The sequence below is a fragment of the Orycteropus afer genome, unplaced genomic scaffold (genome assembly GCF_000298275.1).
Source record: "Orycteropus afer afer isolate SDZICR_OR568_19922 unplaced genomic scaffold, OryAfe1.0 scaffold00171, whole genome shotgun sequence".
Lineage (NCBI taxonomy): Eukaryota > Metazoa > Chordata > Mammalia > Tubulidentata > Orycteropodidae > Orycteropus > Orycteropus afer.
This window is the reverse complement of record NW_006921758.1, coordinates 7,293,097-7,319,019: the sequence shown is the minus strand read 5'-3', so window position 1 is coordinate 7,319,019 and position 25,923 is coordinate 7,293,097. Positions and strand designations below refer to the sequence as shown.

General features: G+C 35.6%; 1 protein-coding gene across 1 annotated transcript in view; it reads left to right on the top strand.

The window, feature by feature from the left end:
- The window catches only part of PLEKHA5 (pleckstrin homology domain containing A5), a gene marked incomplete at its 5' end in the record, with an annotated part of 101,168 nt that overhangs the window by 56,732 nt on the left and 18,513 nt on the right, over window positions 1-25,923 (top strand). Inside the window, 8 exons of the mRNA XM_042781784.1 lie at window positions 3,220-3,331; window positions 3,933-3,979; window positions 4,718-4,906; window positions 5,820-5,940; window positions 17,671-17,789; window positions 22,024-22,233; window positions 23,672-23,824; window positions 24,538-24,662. Coding sequence (XP_042637718.1) covers window positions 3,220-3,331; window positions 3,933-3,979; window positions 4,718-4,906; window positions 5,820-5,940; window positions 17,671-17,789; window positions 22,024-22,233; window positions 23,672-23,824; window positions 24,538-24,662 — 1,076 coding nt within the window. The remainder of the gene's footprint in view (window positions 1-3,219; window positions 3,332-3,932; window positions 3,980-4,717; window positions 4,907-5,819; window positions 5,941-17,670; window positions 17,790-22,023; window positions 22,234-23,671; window positions 23,825-24,537; window positions 24,663-25,923) is intronic.

Sequence of the window (25,923 nt, the reverse complement as noted above, 5' to 3'; positions counted from 1 at the left end):
ATTATTTAAATTAAATAGCCACATGTGGCTGTGACTTCTTTGAAACACTGTTGTTACACTGTCAATAATAAACTACAGAAATAAGATACTAAGTACAATAGAGGAAAACGTATGTCTAAGGTTGACTCAGCACAACAAAAATAACAAGGTTTAACCCAGTGGTCAACAAGCGTTTTGTAAAAGGCCTGACATTAAATATTTCAGATGTTATAGATACATACATTCTGGCATATATTTTGTTTGTCTTTATTTATTTACTTACTTAGTTATTTAAACAACCCCTTGAAACTGCAAAATCCATTCTTGGTTCAAGGCCATGTGAAAAGGGACTGTGGGCCACAGCAATTTGCCATCCCCTGATGTAACTTAACAAAAAATGTTTATTATTAAAATTTAATTATAAGACATGAAGAAGATTTGACTAAAGGAAGACTTATAATTGGTATGACATGATCAAGATGAAAATTCTTCCCATACTTAAATTGTATTCTTACCAAATTTCCAGCAGAACTTTTCTGGAGAAGTTAACAAAATGGTTCTAATATTTTAAAGGTTATAATAAAGGCTCACAGGAAGTTAAGACATTTTGAAGGAAGAAAAAGGGCAACTATAGAAGGCATGCTGTAAGAGAGATAGGATTACACACGTAATGTTGCATTAGTAACATAACTACTGTGTGCCTCAGTTTCTTCAACTGTAAACTGAAGATCATAATAATAACTACACCTGTCGGGTTGTTATTAGGATCACATGTGTTGATATTTTTGAAGGACTTAAAATAGAACCAGGCACATAAAACATATTATTTAAGCATTTGTTAAATAAGTAAATAAGAAAACAAATATAGAAGCATAGTGTTAAACATGGTACAGAGCAAAAATAGACCAATGAAACAGAATAGAAAACTCAGCAATAGACCATGAATAGGAAACAACTTGGGATTTAATAAGTAAGGAATTGAGAAATTATTAGTAGATGGTGTTAGAAAACAGGCTCACTGTATTGATGACTTGCTCATACCAAAAAGAAAGGTGAACTTCCAATGCATTACACACCTAAAAGTAAACAGTAAGAGTATAAAACTAATGGCAGGAAATGTAGAGTAGGGATGAACTTCTCAAACAAGACCCAAAAAATACTACCTACAAAGCAAAATCAAAAGTGGGAGCAGGGAAAAGAGAAAGGGTGAAAGGGAGGAAGGAAAAGAGGGAGAAAAAAATTACTGAAATTTTACTCTATCGAAATAAAAGATTTCTCTTCAATGAGAGTAACAGCCAAGAAAAACCAAACTCACTGCCTTCAAGTCAGTTCTAACTCAGTGACCCTATAAGAAAGGGTAGAATTGCCCCATAGGGTTTCCAAGGCTGTAAATCTTTAAGGAAGTAGACGGCCTCATTTTTCTCCCTCAGAGCATCTGGTGGATTCAAACAGCCAGCCTTTTGGTTAGCAGCTGAATGCTTTAGCCAGCATGCCCCCTGAGCTCCTAGAAAGCAGCATAAACCAAACCAAACTTAGAGCTATCAAGTCGAACCTGACTCATAGGCAACCTCTCTTTGAGTTTCTGAGGCAATATCTCTATGGAAGTAGATTGCCCAACCTTCCTTCCGAGGGGTGGCTGGTGGGTTTAAACCACCAGACTTCTGGTTAGCAGTCAAATGCCTTAGGCACTATGCCACCAGAACTCCTAGAAAGCAACATAGACAAAGTTAATAGATGGCATTACTGGAAAAGAGTGGTATCTTTGACTGCTAAAGTTTAACAAGGGTTTGCTATCTAGATGTGCAAGGAAAGTTGTCTTTTGTGTTTGGAGAAACAGTCCACTAGAAAGTAGACAGAATATGAGTAGTTAAATCATAGAAGAAAAAGTGATAATAAGTATTGCAAAATAAGACAAAAATTAAGATTTTTTCTTTGTACACTTTTCAGATGGGAAAAAATATGTGTATATATATATTTATTGATTTATTTATTATTATTACAAATATAATGCATATTTTTTATACAACATGTGCAAGTATCTGATTTTTATAGTTGATCTTCTCTCCTGATAAGTCTATATCAATATCCACATCTCTGAGCTGTCGTGTTTGGGTCTTGTGTGAGTACTTCTTCCTTTTACTTTGATGCTTCTATCCTGTGCCTCGGAAAACTAGATAACTAAGCTTCTGTAGTAGTGCCCTTTGGAAGCATTGTTAGTTCATAGTCTTTAGGCTTTTACTTTAAAAACATATTTCTACTGTTCTGAGGGCTTTTTAACTTGCTGATGAAATATATCTAATATTTAGTCTTCAAGAACTGTTATTCAGTGAAAAAAAATATATTGCTAGGTAATGTGACAGTGTTTGTACTTCATTACCTATTTCTTAAAGTTACATTCATAAAATGTGTTTATTGTTATCCAAAGTATCAGTGAGAGTCATAGAGTTCTAATAAAATCTTAGAGAAAACCCATTCCAACTGTGCTAGTCAAGAGATTTGGTTGCTATGCAACACACACACTACTGTTGTTTTCTAAGAGGGATATTAAGTTTCTAGCAGGGCATCAACCTTTCCCATTCCTGTTATCTTTTCAGTAAACTCATACTTTACAGATTCAGGTCTATTCCAGTGTTTCTTCGTCGGCCACGACTGAACTGGAAAGAACTAGTTTGAAGCCCTGTCTAGAATTTAGGAAGCTAATATACTTTGTTTTCCCCCCACCCAAGAAAGTTATTTTTGTTTTGCTTTGTGGCTCCTGAGGTTTTTTTGTTTTGGTTTGGTTTGGTTTTGTTCATGTTTTCTGTTTTCATTCCTTCTGATCAGTATGCTTTCTTGGGATCATAAGTAATATAAAGCAAAGCTTACTTAATTGATTACTTAATTAATTGATTACTTAATTGATTCTTGATCTAGCCATTAGAGAAACATGAAATATTGCACTTAAGTTTCTTTTCTTTCTCTGCTTAATCTTTTATCTTTTCCACTGAAGTTGAAAACTTGGGAATCCATATAGATCATATTAAGTATTTTCAAAATTTAATCCACTGCAGTTAGAATTCTCATGTTTATATTTATTTATATATATATATATATATATATATATATATCCACTGCAGTTAGAATTCTCATGTTTATATATATATATATATATATATATATATATATATATATGTAGTTAGTGGAATTTGTGACTTTATTTGATGGTTTGTCTTGTACGTGGTTTATTCATTTTATTGACAGACTGAATCAGCAGGAATTCAGCGTGCACAGATTCAGAAAGAACTTTGGAGAATTCAAGATGTCATGGAAGGGCTAAGTAAACACAAACAGCAAAGGGGCACTGCAGAAACAGGTAAATTAGCTTTGTATTTTATTGCGTAGTATCCAGCCCCAGTATTGTATCTAAATGGAATATCACAAATAACTGGCTTCATTTTATTACCTTAATGGATATTTTGACTTAAGAAAACAAGCACTTTTCTTCATGGCATTCAGTGAGTACTCAAGAGAGCATGCTGGATTCACCCACACAAACATAGCCACTGTTTTGTGAATAAGAACACATGCAGTGTTTGGGTTGTAGGAATTTTTCACACACACAAACGAAAAATGAGCTCACTATGTTTCCACAATTTGCTTTTTTCTCTTAATACAATAAAATAGATTAACTGTAATTTATTTATCCATTTCTGTATTGATGGGCATGTAAATTGTTCTACTTTTTGCTGCCATACCAGTTGCCATCAAGTTAAAATAAACACTATTGTACATGTATCTGAACCACATATACATGCTAGTGCTTAGTAGATTCTAAGAAGTGAGATTTCTAGCTCACATTTTCCATTTTAATAGGTAGAGGCAAATTGCCATGCTAAAATAAGTTAAATGGAATTCTTTTTTTTTTTCCTGTAGATTTAGAGAGCTAAATTAGTTATTTTATAATTTTTTCATAGGTATGATAGGATCAAAGCCTTTTTCAACAGTCAAATACAAAAATGAGGTAAGTTTGGATTATGTTTCTAACTATTTAATTATTTAAAGCATGAATTGAGCTTTTTTCTACTCTTTTAACAAAAATGTTTTTTAAATATATTCTATTTAAAAGTTATTGTCTTAATCTTAAAATTTTATTGATTCTGTAATTTGGTACTTATAAAAATGTAATTTTTTTTTCTTTTCTAAATGCAAAAAAAATTGAATCACCACTTTACATCTATTAGAATTTTAACTTTGTCATAGTTTTTTGTAAAGTTAATCAGCTGTATGATGCATGGCATAAAGAAATTATAGCTACAAAGAGATACTGTCAACCTAGTTGAACAAATCTTTGGTTTTGAATTTTACATAAAAACCAATCACAGAAATGGTTCTCCTTTTTTTTTCTTCTCTTAAAATTTGAGGGAAGAAAATGAAGTATAATTTTTTAATTGATTCATTCCTTCTATTTTTAAAATGAAATAAAATGATTAGTTTCATACAGTTGTCTGTTTTGATGTTGAGCTTCAGTGTAAGCCATGCCTATGTCTTACAGAAGAAATTAAGTACTACCATATTTAAAACCCAGTTATTGGCTATCATAAAAACTATTTGGTTTTACTTTTCAATATGAGACTTTGATCTTGACAGTGTCACTTTAATTATCTTAAAGTCAATATAAGTTAATTTACCATTGAAAAAAAATAGATACATTTAATTCAATATGCTTATCTAAATAAGGTGACTATTCTACAATCTTTAGGAAGAGGAAGTAGTCCCACCTCGTCCTCCACTTCCTCGGTCCTATGAGTTTACAGAGCAGCCTCCCATAATCCCCCCTCTGCCCAGTGATAGCAGCTCCTTGCTCTGTTATAGCAGGGGCCCAGTGCATCTGCCTGAAGAAAAGAAGATTCACCAAGTTCAAGGATATCCAAGAAATGGAACTCACTGTGTAAGTGGCTGGAATAGCCACAGAATAATCAATCATATATGCCCCCTCATATTTTTTAATTATTTTATTTTGCTATTGAACTTTTGTTTTTAATTATCACCCCATGTTTTTATAACCCTACTTTTAGCCAGTGCTTTTTTGTTTATCTAACAAATATTATCTAATTTTTTTTCATAGATGGTTTTCCTCTTTTGGTTTACCATTGTCATTTATTTGAATATTTTCATAATAGTGGTTATTTTATTTTAAACATTTTGAATAAGTCACATTGTAAATATACCATGTTAGGATATTAGAGGCAAAATTATATCTTTGCACCAGAAAGAAGAGAGAAGTAAAGAGATTGTTTGTAGGATTAATTACAGTATTGGGACATGGACAGCTCAGTCTAGGAAAATTGTTAAAAATGTGGACATTACCAAGGAAACACTTCACTACTAGAAATCAGACATAAGAGATTTAAGATTAAGCAAATAACAGTAAAATATAAGAAGCAGAGAGAGGAGAATAAAGGAACAAAAAGAACAGCTTATTTTGAGAACAGCAAAATGTGTGTCTGTAATAGGAATTTTAGTGCTGGAATGGGGCCTCACTTACTCAGGCCACCTTCTAAATGAAAATGTCTCGAGTCTATATAATTACTTTTAGACCTCAGTTATAACATGTTAAAAATATTCTAATGGCTTTATTCCTAAAATGGAATATTCTTAATTTTTAAGCCGTAATTTTTACTTAGTTACAAGTCTTTCAAATTCTTTTCTTTTTCCTTAGTTATAGCATAAAGATTAATTGTTTCCAAATAGCTGAGTATGGGCCTGTTAAGTTTTAGGATTTTATTCTAATCTTTAGAGATTAACATTTTAAAGAAAGATTTTAGTTTTTTGTTTTTTCAATAACATGTCTTCATTTGTAGGGTCCAGATTATAGACTGTACAAGAGTGAACCAGAGTTAACAACAGTGGCAGAAGTTGATGAATCTAATGGAGAGGAAAAGTCAGAACCTGTTTCAGAAATGGAATCTGCAGTTGTTAAAGGTCAGCATTTGGGATATATTTTATCTTTTGTATCTTTTAGACATTTTAGCAATGATGTAATTTTACATACTGTCTCACTATCTACGCAGTCCACAGTCCCTTATCTGGAACCTTGGAAATCTGGTGAGTTTCTGAATAAAGAAGTTTTCAGGTACTAGGAATGTACCGTGGTTCATCTTGGTTAGGAATAAGGCACCACCTCTTTTTAAAAACATATTTCTGGGACAGTCATTCTAAGTGGGATAAATAAAGACTATAAAAGTTTCACATCCATTCAGGTTAATTTTTGCTGAGAAGTAAGTTGTGTCAAATGCGAGTGATCAACACGGTGGCATTGAGTAAGAAGAAGATGGAGAGAGGTACAGATAACAAAGATGAACCCTTTTGGCATACAGTACTGCGTTGTCAGTGATGGCAAACCTTGATCGACGGGTAGATTGATAGGTGGGCAGGTGAACTATTAGGTATGTCTATGCAGGGAGGAGTGTGCCCATGACCATATATAGGGTTGGCAGACAATGTTTTTACAAATGTATTTGTATGTTCTATAAGACTTTCTAGGTATATAGTAGAGCTAACAAGGAGCAAGGTTGTAGTCACTTCTTGGCTACAGCCAGCGACCCAGAGGGAGCAAGTAGTTGGACCTATGGGCTGGGAACTATGGTTGTAGGGGACATCAAGCTCAATTGGCATAATATACTACACAAAAATATTGTTCCACATCCTACTTTGGTGACTAGCGACTGGCATCTTAAAAGCTTGCAAGCAGCCATCTAGATGCAACAATGGGTCTCTTGTCCAGAGCAAAACAGAATCAAGAAAACCAAAGATTCATGGAAACAGTTAGTCCAAGTGACTGGTACAACATGTAATCCTCAGCCTATATGACTATGAGACCAGAAGAACTAGATGGTGCCCGGCTACCACTGTCAACCACTCGGAGGGGGATCTCTTTAAGAGATCTTGGATAGAGAAGGAGAGCAATGTGGAACAGAACTCAAAGTCATTTAAAAAAAGGGGGGGCAGGTTTACTGGTCTTAAGAACCTGAGACTATGGACCCTAGCTGCCCTTCAGGTCTGGAATTGAACCCATTCTTGTGGCTTCCAGCCAAACAAAAGACAAGCATATGAGCTGAACATTTGCATTGGGTGGATGCATTGCTTGGAGAGATCAGTCATGGGAGAATAGAAGAGCTGTGTATGCACAGGGAGACAGCCCAGGAGGCAAGAGTGCATGGGAGGGAAGGACACAGAGAAGAGGTGACTATGGGGAGGAAATAGGAGAGCTGTTACATTTGGGAGATTAGAGTCAATGTCATGAGACAAAGTGTATGTGAACTGCTGTATGGAAGATGAGTTTGCTCTGTAAACTTTCACCCAGATCACAATAAAATTTTTTTAAAAAAAGTAAGTTATGTCAAGCTTTGGTAAAACTTTCCATTTTCAGAGGATTCTTCCCCATACACACTATTTGAAAATTGTTCATGAGGAATTAGGGGTTGATATAAATTTTCACCCAATTCTATAAATTCCGTGAAATAATACTTGCTCGTACTGTATATAATCTGATCTTTAAGTGTGGATCTTTCTTTGAGAAATTGTTATCATAAAGAAAATGATTAGAAGGGAGGAAGTTTATTCTAGATTTAAAAGATAAAGCCAAATATTATTCAGTGCTTGAATCTTGATTGGGTCAGTTGAAAAGAAAAGGCTCTTAGTGACATTCTTGGGACAATTTTAGAAGTTTGAATATATTCTTGATATTAGATAATAATAGATATAATCATTCTATTGTAATTATGTAAAGAAGTGTGTTATGTGAATTCTAAAATACTTATTGGAAATATATCTGCAACTCACTTTCAAATGGTTCACCAAAAATGTGGGTGTGTATGTACTTGTAAAAAGCAAATATGGCAAAATGTAAAATTTTTTAGAAAAATGCTATTCCATAACTCAGTGGACTAAATTTTTTAATCTGCTAAAGGATCATGCATATAGTTTGAGAAACTCTAAGGTGATAATATTTACATATCTTTTTCCAAAATTGAAAATTTTTTTAGGTCATCTAATATCAGAAAAGCAGCTCTGGTAGTGTAGTGCCTAAGGCACTTGACTGCTAACCAGAAGGCTGGCAGTTCAAACCAGCCACTCCTCGGAAGGAAGATGGGGCAATCTAGTTCCGTAGTGATACTGCCTTAGAAACCCAAGGAGGGGTCACTATGAGTTGGGTCCAACTCAACAGCACATAACAACAACAACAACAATATCAGAAAAATACTGAATTCTTGAAATTTTAATATTTGTACATCTTTCTATTTCTTATCAAAACAAATTGTCTCCTCATTGAAAGTCTTTATTATCCTCTTAACATTTTATACAAAATGTAAATTAAACAATCATAGACTCAGTCTTTATCTTACTGTTGTAGTTTACTGTAAACATCCCAGAAAAATTATAATGCAAACAAAAGTAAATTATATTTTTGACAATATATTAAACTAGATTTCCTGACCACTTTTCCCACAGAAAATGCTGACAAATGCTGCTTAATGTCATTTTAGTTTCGTTTTGTAAAAAAATAAAAAAAGTATCACCAAGTTGGGAAAAACTAAAGAAAAGAATTGTCAGAAGAGAAAAGCTACTTGAAAGAGGTAACCACGAAATTAAATGATCAATAAAGGCATCTTGTGATAGAGCTCAGAGCCTGGACAAATTAGAAGTCTCATAGGAGATCTCTCAAATAAACTGAATAACTTAGAAGGCTGGACTCTCAGTGAAAACTAATTAGTTGTATTTTTTCAAAGTCCATTTAAAACTTCATACATTAAGAACTCCTGTAAGTCAATAATAAAGACAAACAACCCAATAAGAAAAGAGAGTTGGACACTTAACAAAATAAGTTCTAGAGTGACCAGTAAGAATACAAAAAGGTTTCCACTCTTACTAGTCATAAAGAGAATGCAATTTAAAATTACATTCAGTGTCTAAAATGGCTAACTTTAAAACTCTGAAGATACCAAGTATTGATTAGGACATAAAGCCTAAAACCAAACTCACTGCCATCAAGTTGATTCTGACTCATAGCGACCCCTTTGGGTTTCTGAGGCAGTGAATCTTTATGGAAGTAGATTGCCCAGTCTTCCTTCTGTAGAGTGGCTGATAGGTTTGAACAACCAACCCTCTGGTTACCAGTCAGATGTCTTAGGCACACCACCACCAGAGAGCTCCTTTGATTATAATACAGAACAATGGAAATTCACATTCTAATGGTGATATAAAATGGAACAACAATTCACCCATTTCTTATAAATTAAATGTGCAGTTTATTTGGTAAGATCTTGTGATCCTAATTTATAGGATCTTATGATCCAGCAGTTCTACTCCTATGTATTTACCTGAGAAAATGAACACATTCCTCAAAAATACTAGTACAAGGATTTTTAATGCAGCTTTAATTCATAATACAATGAATTTGAACATGCCTGGTGTCTTAAGGGTGAACAAAAGTTTGTCTTTTGTCTCCGTGAGTCAGAGATGACTTGGCAACAGCTGTCTCTCTGTCTGTCATTCATAATAAATAAAAACTGGAAACAGCCTATGTATCCATCAGTGAATAAACAAATTGTGATATCTTCAAACAATGGAATACTCCTCTGTAATTACAAAAAATGAACTACTGATTAATGTATAATATGTATGAATTTTGACAACATATAAATGAATATTATGTGTGTGTGTATGTGTGTATGTATATATATAGAGAGAGAGAGTAAAAAAAGAAGCCCAAGACAAGAGAGTGAATAACTCCCCTTTATGACATTTGAGAAAGGTCCAAATTGATGCCTGCTGGTGACAGACATCAGAATAGTAGTTGCCATTTTGGGAAGGGGAGGATTGATGGAAAAGGAGCTTTCTGGGGTAGTAGAAATGATCTTTATCTAAATTAAGATGCTTACGCAGGTCTGTATATTTGTCAAGCCTCAGCATTTGTGCACTATGCATCTATGCAGTTTAGTATATATTTTACCTCAATCAAAGGGTGGTATGATAAAGACAAATCAAAATTGGAGTCTTTGCCACTTCTTGACAATCACTTAAAAGTTCTACATTACTTCAGGTAGAAGGAAATTCATCAAATATGGAAAGTCTGAGAAGCTAGAAGGAATGAAAGAGAATAGTAAATATGCGAGTACGCCTAAACAAACATTGACTCTACCGCACACACACAGTAGATTGGCTAAAGACCGACAACCTGTGTAAATTATATAACAGTTCTGAGTAGTGTCTTAGCGAAGCCCCAGTCTTACACTGTGTTAGAAATGAAAGCAAAGCATTTTTTATTTGTTTTGTTTTTAAGTTTTTATTGTGATTTGGGTAAAAGTTTGTAGAGCAAATTGATTTCTCCTTTTCATTCCTTTTCCTTTCCTAATCCTTCCTGCCTTCTGAACTTTGTCCCTGGACAAATGCTGCCCTTTTGATCTCAGAATGGTTTAATTTATTGTTCTAAGGAGTACATACCCACTTAGTGTTACTCTTCACCCTGTAGATCTATTTTTTGCCTGGAAATTGAGCCACAAGGGCTAATTTGGTTCAGATTCAAAGGCTAACTAAGGGTAACCTGGAGATCCCATCAGTCTCCATACTACTAATGACCTGGTCATTTTTATGATTTTGAGTTTTATTCCACATTTTTCTCCCACTCTATCTAAGACCTTCTAGTGTGAGCCCTTTCAGACTGGTCACTAGAAGTAGCCAGTCTCCATCTAATTCTGGTCTCAGTGTTGTAAAGCAATGAGTGTTATTGAAAGGTAGATAGATTTTGCACATTAGGAGACACATTTACTACCACTAAGAGTACTATCCTATTCCATGTTGCAAGAAGAGAGCAAGGACTTCCAGTAAGATTGAGGAATACGCAGACAAGCGACACAGACCCTCTTCGACAAAAAAAAAGAGAAAACAAGTGACAAAGATACAAATGATAATCCTGGAGCCCTGAGCTTTGAAAAGAATTATACAGAAATGCATTAGGCACCAACTAGTGGAAAAACCTGAATGAAAACAGTGAGTACAGAGATGGTCGGAGCTGCAGACTGTCAGCTACTCCGAGGGGACCAACAGCCTGAAAATTTACAGGTGGTGTTGGTGAACATTTACAAATGGTGAGAACTCACCTAAAGATCAGCCCTGGTCACCAAGGGCTGCAGGGACGACTGCATTGGTGGCCTATAACTAGTAAGGGAAGCAGCAAGGTAGGAGACAGCCTGAGCTGTTGACTTTCCGCTGTCCAGAGGGAGCAGCCATTTTGATTGTTTACATGCAGCAGCCATTTTCAATGTTTACAAGTGGCAGCCATTTTGGATATTTAAAGTGACCAAGGGCACAGCCATTTTGAATATTTACAAGGGGCAACCATTTTGGATTTGAAAGTGATAGCATTCTCATTCGGATTCCAGGGATCTAAACATAGGCACTGTTTGGCAAGGTTGGCAGGGACATACGAGAGGCTGACAACAGGAAAGGAGACAGGTGGTGAGTGTAGAAGTGCTGTCAACTAGCAAATAAAGGAGCACAGTACCCTGCTTGCAGAGATAACATAGAAACAAAACAAAGAAAATGAAAATCATGGGCAAGTCACTCCAACATACAATCACCAGTTAAATATAAACACAGAAACATCACAGTGCTCGGAGACAACAGAGTATCACAATCCACACAAAGAAGCAAGATAAAGCAGGAGAAAAAAGGGACCAGGATATAGACCCAAAACACATCCCTGAGGAAGACACAGCTTTGGAACTCCCTGATAAGGAATTCAAAAGAATTATATTTAGGTATCTTCAACAAATTGAGAGACAGATCAAGGAAAACACAGAGAAAATGCTAGAAGAATTTTGAAAGACAATACAAGAACAAAATGACAAAATAAATGAAAAATTAGAAATTATACAAAATCTACACACACAAATCCAGAAGATGAATGCTAAATTTTCAGAAATAGATAAGACATTGAATGGGCAAAGGAGCAGAATTGAATCAATGGAAGACAGAATTAGGGAGACTGAAGGCAAATACCTGAACACTTCTTTGGAAAGGGATAAATCAGAAAAAAGAGCAAAACAAAATGAAGAAAGCCTAAAGTTCATGTGGGATACCATCAAAAGGAATAACCTACATGTCATCGGAATTCCAGAACAGGAAGAGTAAAATAAAACCACAGAGAAAATTGTCGAAGATTTGTTGAAAGAGATTTTTCCTGGTATGATGAAAGATGAGAATATATTCATTCAGGAAGTCCAGCAAACCCCAAACAGGATAGACCCCAAAAGAAAATCACCCAGACAAATCATCATCAAACTTACCAAAACCAAAGACAAAGAATCGTGAGAGCAGCATGGGAAAAACAAAAAAGTTACCTGCAAGGGGCAACCAATAAGACTAAGCTCAGATTTCTTGACAGAAACCAGGCAAACAATGGGATGTAAAACAATGAAAGAGAAAAATTTCCAAAAATTATGTACCCAGCAAAATTGTCCCTCAAATACGATGGTGAAATTAGGACATTTCCAAATAAGCAGAAATTAAGGGAATTTGTAAAAACCAGACCAACCTTACAAGAGATGCTAAAGGGAGCCCTTTGGACAGAGAAGCAACAATAGCCAACAACAAATGACCATTAACACACATGATGATATAACCCAGAAACCAACCCAGCTATGGAAGTATTCAAAGTAAATAAGCCTACAAGTTGGTAAACAGGGAACCAGAGATATCAATTGACAATTGAGGACAGCTACAAACCAAAAAAAGGGAAAAAACTGTGTCGTTACAGAACTTCTAGATGGTAGAGAAGTCAAGACAACTATAAGATAGAACAGACTGTTCTAAACTTGGGAAGAAAACTATAAATCACAGGGTAACCTCAAAGAAAATGACAAACCTTCACATCAAAAAAGAGGACCAGCATAAATACTCAGCAAATACTAAAACAATAACAATGAAGGAAGTGTTAACACGATTCATAAACAAAACAAAATTCAGCATAGAAAATTATATGGAACAAAGAAATCAACACCACGAAAAAGCAAATAACAAAAATGACAGCAACAAATTCATATTTGCTGATAATTACATATCTGGCAAGGGACATATCTCAAAAATTTATAACAGAAGAGTAGATGACCAAACTATGGTACATACACATAATGGAATGCTATGCAGTACTAAAGAATAATGTAGAGTCTGTGAAACACTGCATAATATGAACTTGGAGGACTTAATGCTAAGTGAAATAAGTCAATCACAGAAGGACAAATACAGTATTAGTTCGTTGTTGTGGAGGGCCAAGGAAAAGTTTATGTATGGACGGAAACTTTCTTAGTTGGTTGCCAGGGGTGGAAGTGGAGGGGAAGGAACACTGCAAAAAAAAAAAAAAAAAGCATTGACCCGTGTCACTTTAGTTTTGTGTATTTCACTGTACATTAATTATATTTCAATAAAATGCATTAAATAAAAAAAGAAGAGAGCAAGATTTTTGTCAGGTGGAATAAAATAAAGGCAGAACAAGGTGATACTACGTGGCTTACAATCAGGAAAGGTATACATCAGAGTTACATCCTTTCACCATACTTACTCAACCTGTATGCTGAGCAAATAATCCAAGATGCTGGACTATATAAGGAATGTGGCATCAGGATTGGAGGAAGACTTGTTAACAACTGATATGCAGATGACACAACCTTGCTTGATGAAAGTGAAGAGGACTTCCTGATGAAAATCAAAGACTGAAGCCTTCAGTGTGTGTTAGACCTCAAGAAAAAGAAAACAGAAATCATCACAAGTGGACGAAGAAACACCATCATGATTAATGGAGAAAAGATTAAAGTTATCAAGAATTCTGTTTTACTTTGATCCACAATCAACACCCATGGAAGCAGCAGTGAAGAAATCAGTCGTCATACTGCACTAGGCAAATCTACAAAAGACCTCTTTAAAGTATTGAAGAGCAGATGTCATTTTGAAGCCTAACCCAGGTCATGGTATTTTCAGTCACCTCAGTTTGCATGTGAAGCCTGGACAGTGAAGAAGGAAGACTGAAGAAGAGTTGATGCCTTTGAATTATGGCACTGGCAAAGGATACTGAAAATACCTTGGACTGCTAGAAGAACAAACAACTCTCCCCTGGAGTGCAGCCGAATGGTCCTTGGAAGCAAGAATGGCCAGACTTCATCTCACCCACTTTGGTCATGTTGTCAGAAAGGACCATTCCCTGAAGGAGGATGTCATGCTTGGTAAGGTGGAGGGTCTCTGAAAAAGGGAGACTCTCAGTGAGATGGGTTGACACAGGCTGCAACAGTGGGCTCAGGCATGGCAGCGATTCTGAAGATGGCGGAGAATGGGGCAGTGTTTTGTTTAGTTGTGCACAGGGTCTATATGAGTCGAATCCAACTCAGTGGCACCTAACAACAGCAACATGCTCACAAGTACAAGGGGAAACGTGACAAAAAGTTACAAGGAGGTTAAATTACAGTCCTCAACATTGTCATTTCTGTTTCCTAACCTCCTGGGACATGTTGACCAAGTCATTCTTGGATCAAGGTGCACAAACACTCTCAACAACTTTTAACAAACAATTCCTTGCACAAACTGAAATCTTGACCCTTGCTCCTTTTGGGTTACAAGCAGTTAGAATTTTACAAGAAGCTGAATTGACTCTTCAAAGCACCAGAAGCAGAGATTTTAGGCCAGGTTGCAGTTTGATTCAAAATGGAGTTTAGTTTAGATGTAGGGCAGCCATTTTAGTCACACAAAGTGCACGGGTTTGGGGGTTCACTCATATCATTTCAGTTGGTTTCATTTGGATTTTCGAGATACACAGTTCTTTCATAATTATAATTTTACTTTCTGCTTTCTAAATTATATACCTATTACTTACTTTATTGGCACTAGTAGCTTACAATTGTGTTAATATATAGAGATTAGAGTGGATTATCTTAATTCTGTTCCTGACTTTACTGGAAATGGCTCTAAATTATTTCCCATGATCATGATACTGATTTTTTGTTTTTTGGATATCTACATTTTATATTATGGAGGTATCTATTTTTTATGATGAAAGGATGTTGAATTTTATTAAATGTCTTAATAATTTTTTTTTCTCTTATTAATATACTAAGATATAATTTATAGATTTACTGATGAGTCTTATGTAATCATAATATATTTTTCCTTTAATTGGCTGCTGGATTCTATTTGATAATGATTTATTTCAGATTTTTTGCATTCATTTTTATAAATAAGGTTGTTGTAATTTTTTAAATTTCCTTACCCCCCAACAAAAAGAAACTAGATTGATTGTGAACATTTAAAATTGGAACTTTGTAGCTTTTCTTAAAACCTCAAAAATCTGGCCAGACTGCCTGTTTGCCAACAGCACTGGTCTGCTGAAGCTGAATAGTGTCTGCCCCCTTCAGACAGGATGTGGAAGAGAAATGTCATTTGTCATATGTGTGACATATTTAATCCCTGGAATCCTCTGAATTGTAGCCTCCTCTTTAGAGGAAGTATTTCAAACATATATAAAATAAAAACTGTATGTTTTATTCTTTAATTTTGCATATTCTATTCCATTCTTTTGTAGTTTCTGTACTCATGATACCACATAATGTATATGTGATAAATGTAACTGGTTAAATTTATAAAATTTAGAAATAATTTAATAAGTGATCATGTAAGTGCTTTTTAATTTACTAATAAGAATTTAGTTGACTTGGAAAAACAGAAGTAAATTAGCCATCATTCGTTCCACTGATGGATGTATTTACTGATCAAAAACATTGTATCATCTACATCATATACTGTCATGTGATTTGAATTCTTCCTGGAAGTTTTACCTATTTTTAAAGTTGTATTTTTTTTTCCTTTACTTATAATAAAATCATAGGATCTCATTTAAATAAATGTCTTAAATACACTAGTCAATTATAGTGTAATATTTTGTGCCAAATGACTTTAAGTGGGATTTCTTTTTTAAAAGGGACACTAAACAGTATACAAGTCCTTTTTCATTATTTGGATTGCAAAATTGCCTGTACTATATATCAGTTCAGCTCTTCACGTCCTCAAATGTACAACTCTGTATTAAATATACTCTGAGCTTATAAATAATTTTAAACCTGAATTAAGCTGTTGATTGTTTGATTTATAACCTAAAATGGCCCTAAATGGTTTATCTATTGTGTCTTTAAAAAAAGAGAGAGACTTCTTTTTTTCTGCTTACACACCTCAAAATTATTGCTTTTTTTAAAAAAGAAAAACAATTGTTCTTGTTTTTAAAAAAAAACTATAGCTCTCAAGGTGTTCTTTTACTGGTGTCTTCACTAGAAGACACTCACTGGAAGATGGTGTATATATTCTGTTTACAGAAAATGGCAATGACATGAAAATCCACTAGTAAAATATTTCAAATTTAGAAATTATTTGGTCAAAATATATTTTATATTAACTTCTATTTGTTTTTATTGTTCTATTAATGATGTGGGATCTCTGGTGGCAGAGTGCCTAAGGCTTTTGACTGCTAACCAGAAGGCTGGTGTTCTAAACCCACCAGCCACTCCTTGGAAGGAAGGTTGGGCAATCTACTTCCGTAGTGATACTGCCTGGGAAACCCAAGGAGGGGTCGCTATGAGTCAGGTTCAACTCGATGGCAGTGAGTTTGTTTGTTTTTAAATTAATGATGTATTTGTTTATTATTTATTGATTTATTTTCTAGTTATACAAGTGGTGTTTGTTCACTTTAAAATTTTGAAAAATACGAAAGAGAAAGTGATGATGACGACCTATAGTTAACCATTTCTAACATTGTTAGTAAGTTTTTCATTAAAGCAGAAATTAAGATTATTTAACTAAATCTCTTAACCCTTCTGAGCCATAACTTCCCTAATCTTTGGGAGAGGATTGAACTGAAGTCCTGACAACCTCTCAAAGTATTGTGAACGCTTAGTGAAGCCAAGCAGAAAAGAAAGCAGGAGCTAGATATAGCCATGCTGCCCACAAGCTTTATGGACATGAGGAAATAAATTAACTCATGGATGCTATACTTCAGGGTGACCCAGTGGCAGAATGGTGAAAGAACTCAGCTGCAAACCAAAAGGTCTGCATTTTGAACCCACCAGCCACTCCACAGGAGAAAGATCAACATTGTCTATCTACTTCCATAAAGATTATAGCATTGGAAACCATGTGGGGCAATTCTGCTCTGTCCTGTAGGGTCGCTATGAGTTGGAATCATCTTGATAGCAGTGGGTTTGGTTTTGGTTTGGTACGCTTCACTTCATTTACCTTCTTTATGTTCTTCACAGGATTTTGTGAGGATATATTATCCATTAAATGTTACTAGAAGGAATAAAAGGTTACTTCAATAGTAAACTAGTTAGGATCACAGAGACTCAGTCCAACAAAGGAAAGAAATTTATAGTTATTTTTCAGTTATTAATGTCATCTGTTAATCTATAGAACATTATTATGTTATAACCCTAAATTTGTCTGGTAATATCATTGGCTAAATTATTAGATAAATACCTAGTGAGTGCCTACTACATTTTTCCTGGCTCTTTTCATACAATTAATTTGCCTTCTGAATTTAAAAGCCTCAAATTGAATATGTCAAAAGAAAGCAATGTTCTGTGAGATATGTTTTGTAGAGCTTTCTGGTATTTTGATTTTTAGGTTCCCACTTTCCAGTTGGAGTAGTCCCTCCAAGAACGAAATCACCAACACCCGAATCTTCAACAATAGCTTCATATGTAACCTTAAGAAAAACTAAGAAGATGATGGATCCAAGAACGGTATTTAACTAGAAATTGATTTCTAGAAAGATTTTTAAACGTATTTATAACATTCTTATATACATTTTCATTTCTAGGATTTTATCAGAATTTTATTACATACTGAAAAAAAAAGTAATAATCTTAATTTGTAAGAATACAGTTAAGTAATTAACATTTCGGAGTATAGATTTAGTCAATAACTAATCTAGGTTTCTTTTGACCAGCTGGGTATAGAGTCTATTCCTTACAGTTGCACTATATCTCTTTAAAATTTTTCTTTGACCCCTCTAAAAATTTCCTTGATGAGTGTTAGACATGCCTCTCAAAAGTTTCTTTTTTTTGTAAAAGTATATGTGCTTTATTGTGCAATAAATGAGGATCATCAATTTTGCATATTAAGACTTTTCGTTATCACCCTGTCCTTTTAGTTTCTACTTGAGCTTTTTAAGATGTTTATTTCATTCAGTAAAGAGCTGTAGTGGTGCAGTACTTAAAGCATTAAGCTACTAACCAAAGGTTGGAGGTTCAAACCCACCAACCACTCTGCAAGAGAAAGATGAGGCCATCTGCTTCTGTAAATATTTACAGCATTGGAGACCCTATGCAACAATTCTGTCCTATAGGATCACTATGATGCAGAATTTGCTTGATAGCAGTAAGTTTGGCTTTATTTTATTTTATTTTATTTTATTTTGTAGAGTAGAAAACAGTCCTAGACCTGTAGCTCACATCTTTAGGAAGAAAGTGAGAAATAAGAATGGCTTGTTTAATGTGACCCTTCATTTCATACAAAATTAACTGTAAACAAATGAGAAAAAGCATAGAAATGAATAAGTATGTAGATAGGTAGATAGAGAGACAGAAAAACAGATTACGTTTTCAAACATGACAGTGAGATTTATAAGAAGCAAATATTCCTTGTTTTATTACTGATTATAAAATACAGTGTTTCCTCTCTTAGTCTTTTAACAGTTAATATATTATTTAGAGCATTATATTTTCATTAAAATAAAATAAATCTTTGATATTTAGTAGATGTGCTTCCTTGCCTCTTCCAATTTAAGGTTTCTACAGTAACAAAAGTCTCTTCGATGTTCTTTTCAGTTTTCCCTTACGGTACTTGTAGACTATCAGTCTCAGGCCAGTGATGTGAAGCAACTCAAAATGCAACAAAGCAACTGCAGACATCAATTAATAACAGGAATGTAGAATGTAGAAAGTATGAATCTAGGAAAATTGGAAGTTGTCAAAAATGCAATGAAATGCATAAAGATCAGTATCCTAGGCAGTAATGAGCTGAAATGTACACTTTGGCCACTTTGAATCTCAGAGTCATATGGTCTGTTATGCTAGGAATGACAGATTAAAGAGAAATAACATCGCATTCGTTGGCAAAAAAAAATTTCAAGATCTATCCTGAAGTATGATGCTATCAGTGATAGGATAATATCCATATGCCTATGAGGAAGACCAATTAATACTACTATCAGTCCAATTTATGCACCAACCACTAAAGTGAAACAAGAAGAAATTGAAGATTGTTACGAACTTCCACAGTCTGAAATTGACCAAACATGCAGTGAAGATGTATTGATTATTAATGGTGATTGGAATGCCAAAGCTGGAAACAAAGAAGCAGCACTGGCAGTTGGAAAATATGGCATTGGTGATAGAAATGACACCCAAGACCACAAGATAGAATTTTGCAAGACCAGTGACTTATTCATTGCAAATACCTTTTTTCAACAGTGTAAACAGCGACTATACACATGGGCCTTGCCAGATGGAATATGCAGGAATCAAATCAACTACATCTGTGTAAAGAGGCAAGGAGAAGTTCAGTATCATCAGTCAGAACAAAGCAAAGAGCTGACTATTGAACAGACCAGCAGTTGTTCGTATTCAAGTTCAAATTAAAGCTGAATAAAATTAAAACAAGTCCGTGAAAATACTACCTTGAATGTGTGTATATCACCTGAATTTAGAGGCCATCTGAAGAACTGATTTGACACATTGAACACCAGTGACAGAAGACCAGGTGAGCTGTGGGATGACATTAACACCATCATACATGAAAAGAGCAAAAGGAAAGAAAGAAAAGACCAAAATGGTTGTCAGAAGAGAGACTGGAGCTGGCTCTTAAACAGAGAGTAGCTAAAGAGAATGAAAAAAAAATGATGAAATAAAAGAGCTGAACAGAAGATTTCAAAGAGTGGCTCAAGGAGGCATAGTAAAGTTATAATGAAATGTCCAAAGATCTGGAATTAGAAAACCAAAAGAGAAAAACACACTTGGCATTTCTTGAGCTGAAAGAACTGAAGAAAAAATTCAAGTCTTGAGTTGCAATATTAAAAAATTCTATGGACAAAATATTGAACAATGCAGGTAGCATCAAAAGAAGATGGAAGGAATATACCGAGTCACTATACCAGAAAGAATTGATTGATGAGTTCATCCATTTCAGGAGGTAGGATATGATCAAGAACCAATGGTATTGAAGGAAGAAGTCCAAGCTGCCGTGAAGAAACTGGCAAGAAACAAGGGTTCAGGAATTGATGGAATACCTACTGAGAGATGTTTCAAGAAACAGATGCAGTGCTGGAGGTGCTCGCTCATTTATGCCAAGATGTTTGAAAGACAGCTACCTGGCCAGCCAACTGGAAGAGATCCGTATTTATGCCCATTCCAAAGAAAGTTGATGCAGCAAATTCGAAAAGTATCGAACCATATCAATATCACACACAAGTAAAATTTTGTTGAAGATAATTCAGAAATGGTTGCAGCCATATATTGACAGAGAACTTCCAGAAACTCAAGCTGGATTTAGAAGAGGACATGGAAATAGGGATATCATTGCTGATGTCAGATGGATCTTGGCTGAAAGTAAAGAATACCAGAAAGATGTTTACCTGTGTTTTACTAACTATGGAAAGTCATTTGACCATATAAATTGAATCATAACATATTATGAATAACATTGTAAAGAATGGGAGTTCCAGAATGCTTAATTGTGTTGATGAGGAACCTGTACATAGACCAAGAGGCTGTCGTTTGAACAGAGAAAGGGGCTACTGAATGGTTTAAAATCAGGATGTGTGTGTATAAGTGTTATATCATTTCACCATACGTATTCAGGCTGTATGCTGAGCAAATAATCCAGGAAGCTGGACTATAAGAAGAATGCACATCAGGATTTTGAGGAAGATTCATTAACAGCCTGCAATATGCAAATGACACAACCTTACTTGCTGAAAGTGAAGAAGACTTGAGGACTTGTCAGGGATTTCATTTTACTTGGATCCACAATCAGTGCCCATGGAAGCAACGGTCAAGAAAGCAGACATTGTATTATACTGGGCAAATCTGCAAAATATCTCTGTAAAGTATTGGAGAACAAATATGTCAGTTTGAAGACTAAAGTGCAGCTCACCTAAGCCTTGGTATTTGCGGTTGTCTTGTGTGCATGTGAAAGCTGGACAATGAATAAGGAAGACCAAAGAAGAGTTGATGCCTTATCTGTGGTGTTGGCAAAAAATACTGAAAATACCATGAACTGTCAGAAGAACAAACAAATCTGGCCTGGAGGAAGGACAACTGGAAAGCTCCTTAGAAGCAAGAATGACCAGACTTCATCTCTTGTGCTTTGGTCACGTTGTCAGAAGGGACCATTCCCTGAAGAAGGATATCATCCTTGGTAAGGTAGAAGGTCAGCAAAAAAGGGGAAGACCCTCTGTGAGAAGCATTGACACCGTGGCTGCAACAGTGGCCTCAAGCATGGCAAGGATTTTGAGGCTGGCACAGGACTGAGCAGTGTCATTCTGTTGTACACAGGGTCACTATGAGTTGGTGCCAACACGATGCCACCTGACAACAACAGTAGCATCCAACCATAGGAATTTTCCTGCTTCCAGGCAGTGGGTTGGGCTGTTGGGCAGTATAGAGTAAGCTCAGTGAGCTCACTGCAGAGCTGCCATACTCTGTCTTGTTTGTTACTGTTATTTTTACAGCAAAATACCCTTGGTCAGTGCCTCTTCTCTCTCTCCACTCTTTGTCTCCCTTTCCATCACTGACCATACATCCCTGAGTTCTAGTTCAGGATAAAGTAACATTATTTGCTTTCCCAGTTTTATCTAAATGACATTCAAAATTTACACTTTTGATTTTGAAAACAAAATAAAGCATTTTAGGACATATATTTTTTTCCATCATATTTCTAATTCTTCGCTTATATATTCATGTGTTTAATTTGAAGGAACGGCCAAGAAGCGCAGTAGAACAGCTCTGTTTGGCTGAAAGTACCCGACCTAGGATGACTGTGGAAGAGCAAATGGAAAGAATCAGGAGACATCAACAAGCATGCCTACGAGAAAAGAAAAAAGGATTAAATGTTATTGGTGCTTCAGACCAGTCACCCTTACAGAGTCCTTCAAATTTAAGGGATAATCTATTCAGGATTCCCCAGGTATATCAATTGCTTATGATCATCCTTGTGTGTAAAAAATCTACCATCACTCGAATCTAGAGTTACCTGATGGGTTTTTAAAGGTCTATAGAATAGACAGTTATATTATTTAATTCTTCTTATAAGACAAGTTAGTAAAATGGAAATAATGCTAGGGGTTCAAGAGACCAGAGACCAGAGCTAAATTACTTATTGGAAGCTCTTGCTCCAGTTGTAGACTCAGTCTCTGCTACTGTGTAACAGGTAATAATACAGTGTGCCCTGCCTGCTGCTTAGAAATACTAAGATAAAAAGTGATTTCAACAAAAATAAAATGTCATACAAGTTACCAAGATAGTCCCCAGTTCCCTGTCTAAAAAATTGTGTATTACTCTGTGTCATAATGTAACATGACCTAAAGTGTAGCAGGAGATAATTTGTAAATAAAAATTCTAACAGTGTTTACTGATTATTTGTCTTTAGGGTACTTTTCCCATGAGAACCAAAGTTACTGCTGATCACATATCAACTTCAGCCTTGTCAAGTGACACCTTTTTCTTTCATGATATCTGTTTATGGCTTGTCTTTATAAATCCAGAGATAGCAGCCTAGTGAACCTTTTCAGTAGCTTCTGTGTGGTCTACTCCTATTGGTAGAATTTTTGCTTACTGTTTTGTATTTGAAGGAGCTCTGGTGGTGCAGTTCCTAAGCCATTTGACTTCAACCAGAAGGTTGAAGGTTCAAACCCACCAGCCACTCCATGGAAGGCAATCTACTTCTGTAAAGATTTACCACCTCAGAAACCCGAAGTGGGTTGCTATGAGTCAGAATTGATTTGATGGCAGTGAGTTTGGCTTTGTTGTTGTTGTTAGTATCTGAGAGTTTATAATGACAAAAACTAGATACATCAGCTAAAAGTCCTTTCATGTCCTCATAGAAATCTTCCCATCTAATCAAGAGCAGGGGATGTTAATGGAGATTCAACAGAGCAATTGATGTGCACATTCTACAAATTACAAATAGATGATTGAAGACGAAAAAATGAGGAAAATGTGTGGAATACTGCTATATGTAAACAAACATAAACACAACCCATTGCTGTTGAGTTGATTTGGACTCATAGTGATCCCATAGGACAGAGTCAAACTGCCTCATAGAGTTTCTAAGGCCATAAAATCTTTACGAAAGCAGACTGCCTGATCTTTCTCCCACACAGTAGCTGGTGGGTTCAAACCGCTGCCTTTTCTGTAAGCACCTGTGCCCTTAACCACTGTGCTACCAGAGCTTCTATGTATACATATGTATATATATTATTTCCCTCTTGATTTCTACAAGTTACCCTCAGGAGTAGAGATTCAGTTGTTTTTTGATGGTGTTGGTTTTTAAATTGGCAGGCACTATGTGTAAAATATACATGAATGCTCAGCATGAATCTAAACATGCTATATCTTTTGGGCAGAGTCGAAGGAAGGATGACTTGTTATCAAGTAACATCAAGGAACCAGACACTGTCATTAGAGAAAATGATGTAAAGCCAAACCATGAAACCTCTGCAGCAGAGACTGTTCAACTGAAAGAAGCTGAATCTCAAAATGCAGACTTCAGCAAAGAGGTAGAGAGATTATTTTAGTACAGACATTCCCTTAAGGGGTCGATTTTTGAAGGTTAGGTAAAGTGGTAAAGCTGAAAATAAAATATGTTACATTCAATCAGATTCCTTAGAATTAAATCAAATGATAGGTATGATTTAATGTGATTGATATTTTCAGCCACATCCAAAAAATGAGTTAATTGTAAATTTAAAACATGATCAATCAAAGCTAGAATAAATTGCTGTTAGCCAAATTAGATAACCTTCTATTCTAAAGCAACCAGCCCTTAGCAGCGTTCATCATCCTTTTCAGCAAATAACATTTGCTGTCCTAGTAGTGCAGAATGTTAGCTATTTTTAATATAGTTGGATCTAAATTTATTATCAGTGAATGTTTGGGAATGGTATTTTTTTATCTAAATAAATTAAGGATCCTTGTTTGCACAGTGGGTCAGTGCTCAGCTGCTAACTGATAGACTGACAATTTAAACCCACCCAGAGGCTTCCCAGAACTTGAAGATCCGTTCCCATGAAGATCACAGACTAGAAAATTTTATGTGGCACTTCTGCTCTGTCACATGGGGTTGCTGTGAGTCAGAATCAACTCGATGGCACTTAACAATTAAAACATTCTATAATTAAGCCTTTTCATTTGGAATCATTTTTGATTTACTGATAAATGTAAATGTGCTAAGAATGTTTTGAAAAAGAAAAGTTTTCTTCTTATTCTATAGGTTAGAAAAACTGAAAGTGTTTCTTATGAAACACTTTTCAAACCTGAGCCAAACGGAGTAAATTCTGAGGAAGTGGTGGATAAAGAAGAAAACAAGGAAAAATTGCCTGAGGATGTTTCATACAGGTAATTTATTAAAAAAGAAAAAAAAAAGAGAGAGAGAGCGAGAGATGGGGGAATCATTTACAAAATTGCGTAACAGCTTAAAAATGATGATTTCAGAGTAAGGAAGTCTTAGATCCCATTCTCAGTTTATATGCTTAGAAACTATAGGATTGTGGTAGTTATGTTTGTGTGTCAACTTGGCTGGACCTGGTTGAGTGGCTGGGCAGCTGGTGGTAGTTACGATGAGACTGGCAATCTGCTCCATGGTGGGATCTACCACAAGCAGCTGAGTAGCTGCCTTTGGGTATGTGATCTGCTTCCCGTATATAAGCAGCAGCTTTGGGGATGGTCTCTAGCTTTTGGCATGCTTGGACCCTCCATGTAGCCATGTCATTGTTCAGCAGCCTGCTGTGCTCTGCCAACCTTGAGACTTAAAATGGATTTAAATTAATGGCCTGCCGTGTGGTTTGGTAACATTGGGACTGTGCCTTTTTACTTGCCAACCTTGGGCTTGGCAACCTCAGCAGCCAGCAGCTGTCTGAGTAAAGAAACGTCTCTAGCTCCAGTAAGGAAGCAGGAGGCAGAGTTGGACCCCAAGGTTGAGGGAGGCTTTCATCCGGCCCCTAGAGCCTGGCTCTTTGAACTTGGACTTAAAGCCTCCAAATTGTAAGAATAAACTCCTGTTTGTTAAGGCCATCCTATTTGTGTTATATTTCTTGTCAGAGCAGCACTAGGTACCCAGAACAATGATCTTGAGCAAGTTGTGTATACTTCTAAGCTATAGGTGGAACCCTTTCATAGTCCAAATGGTTGAAGTACTTGGCTGATAACCTAAAGATTGGTAGTTCGAGTCCACCCAGAGATGCCTCGGAAGAAAGGTCTGTCAATCTTCTGAAAAATTAGTCATTGAACACCTTGTAGAGACAGTTCTCTGACACACATTGGGTCTCTATGAGTCAGAATCAACTCAACAGCAGCAACAACAATGCTATATGTTCCTCACTTGTGAAAATGGGGATGATGATAGTCTACCTTTATTGTGATAAAAAACAAAGATGTCACTTTGAAGACTAAGGTGCACCTTACCCAAGCCATGGTATTTTCAATCACTTCATATACATGTAAAAACTGGACAAAGAATAAGGAAGATTTAAGAAAAATTGGGAGGAGGCGGGACAAGATTGCGGACTAGGCAGAAGGATTGCACAGACCCTCTTCAACAAAGAAAAGGGAAACCAATTAACACAGACACAGAAGATAATCTTGGACCCCTGAGCCTTGA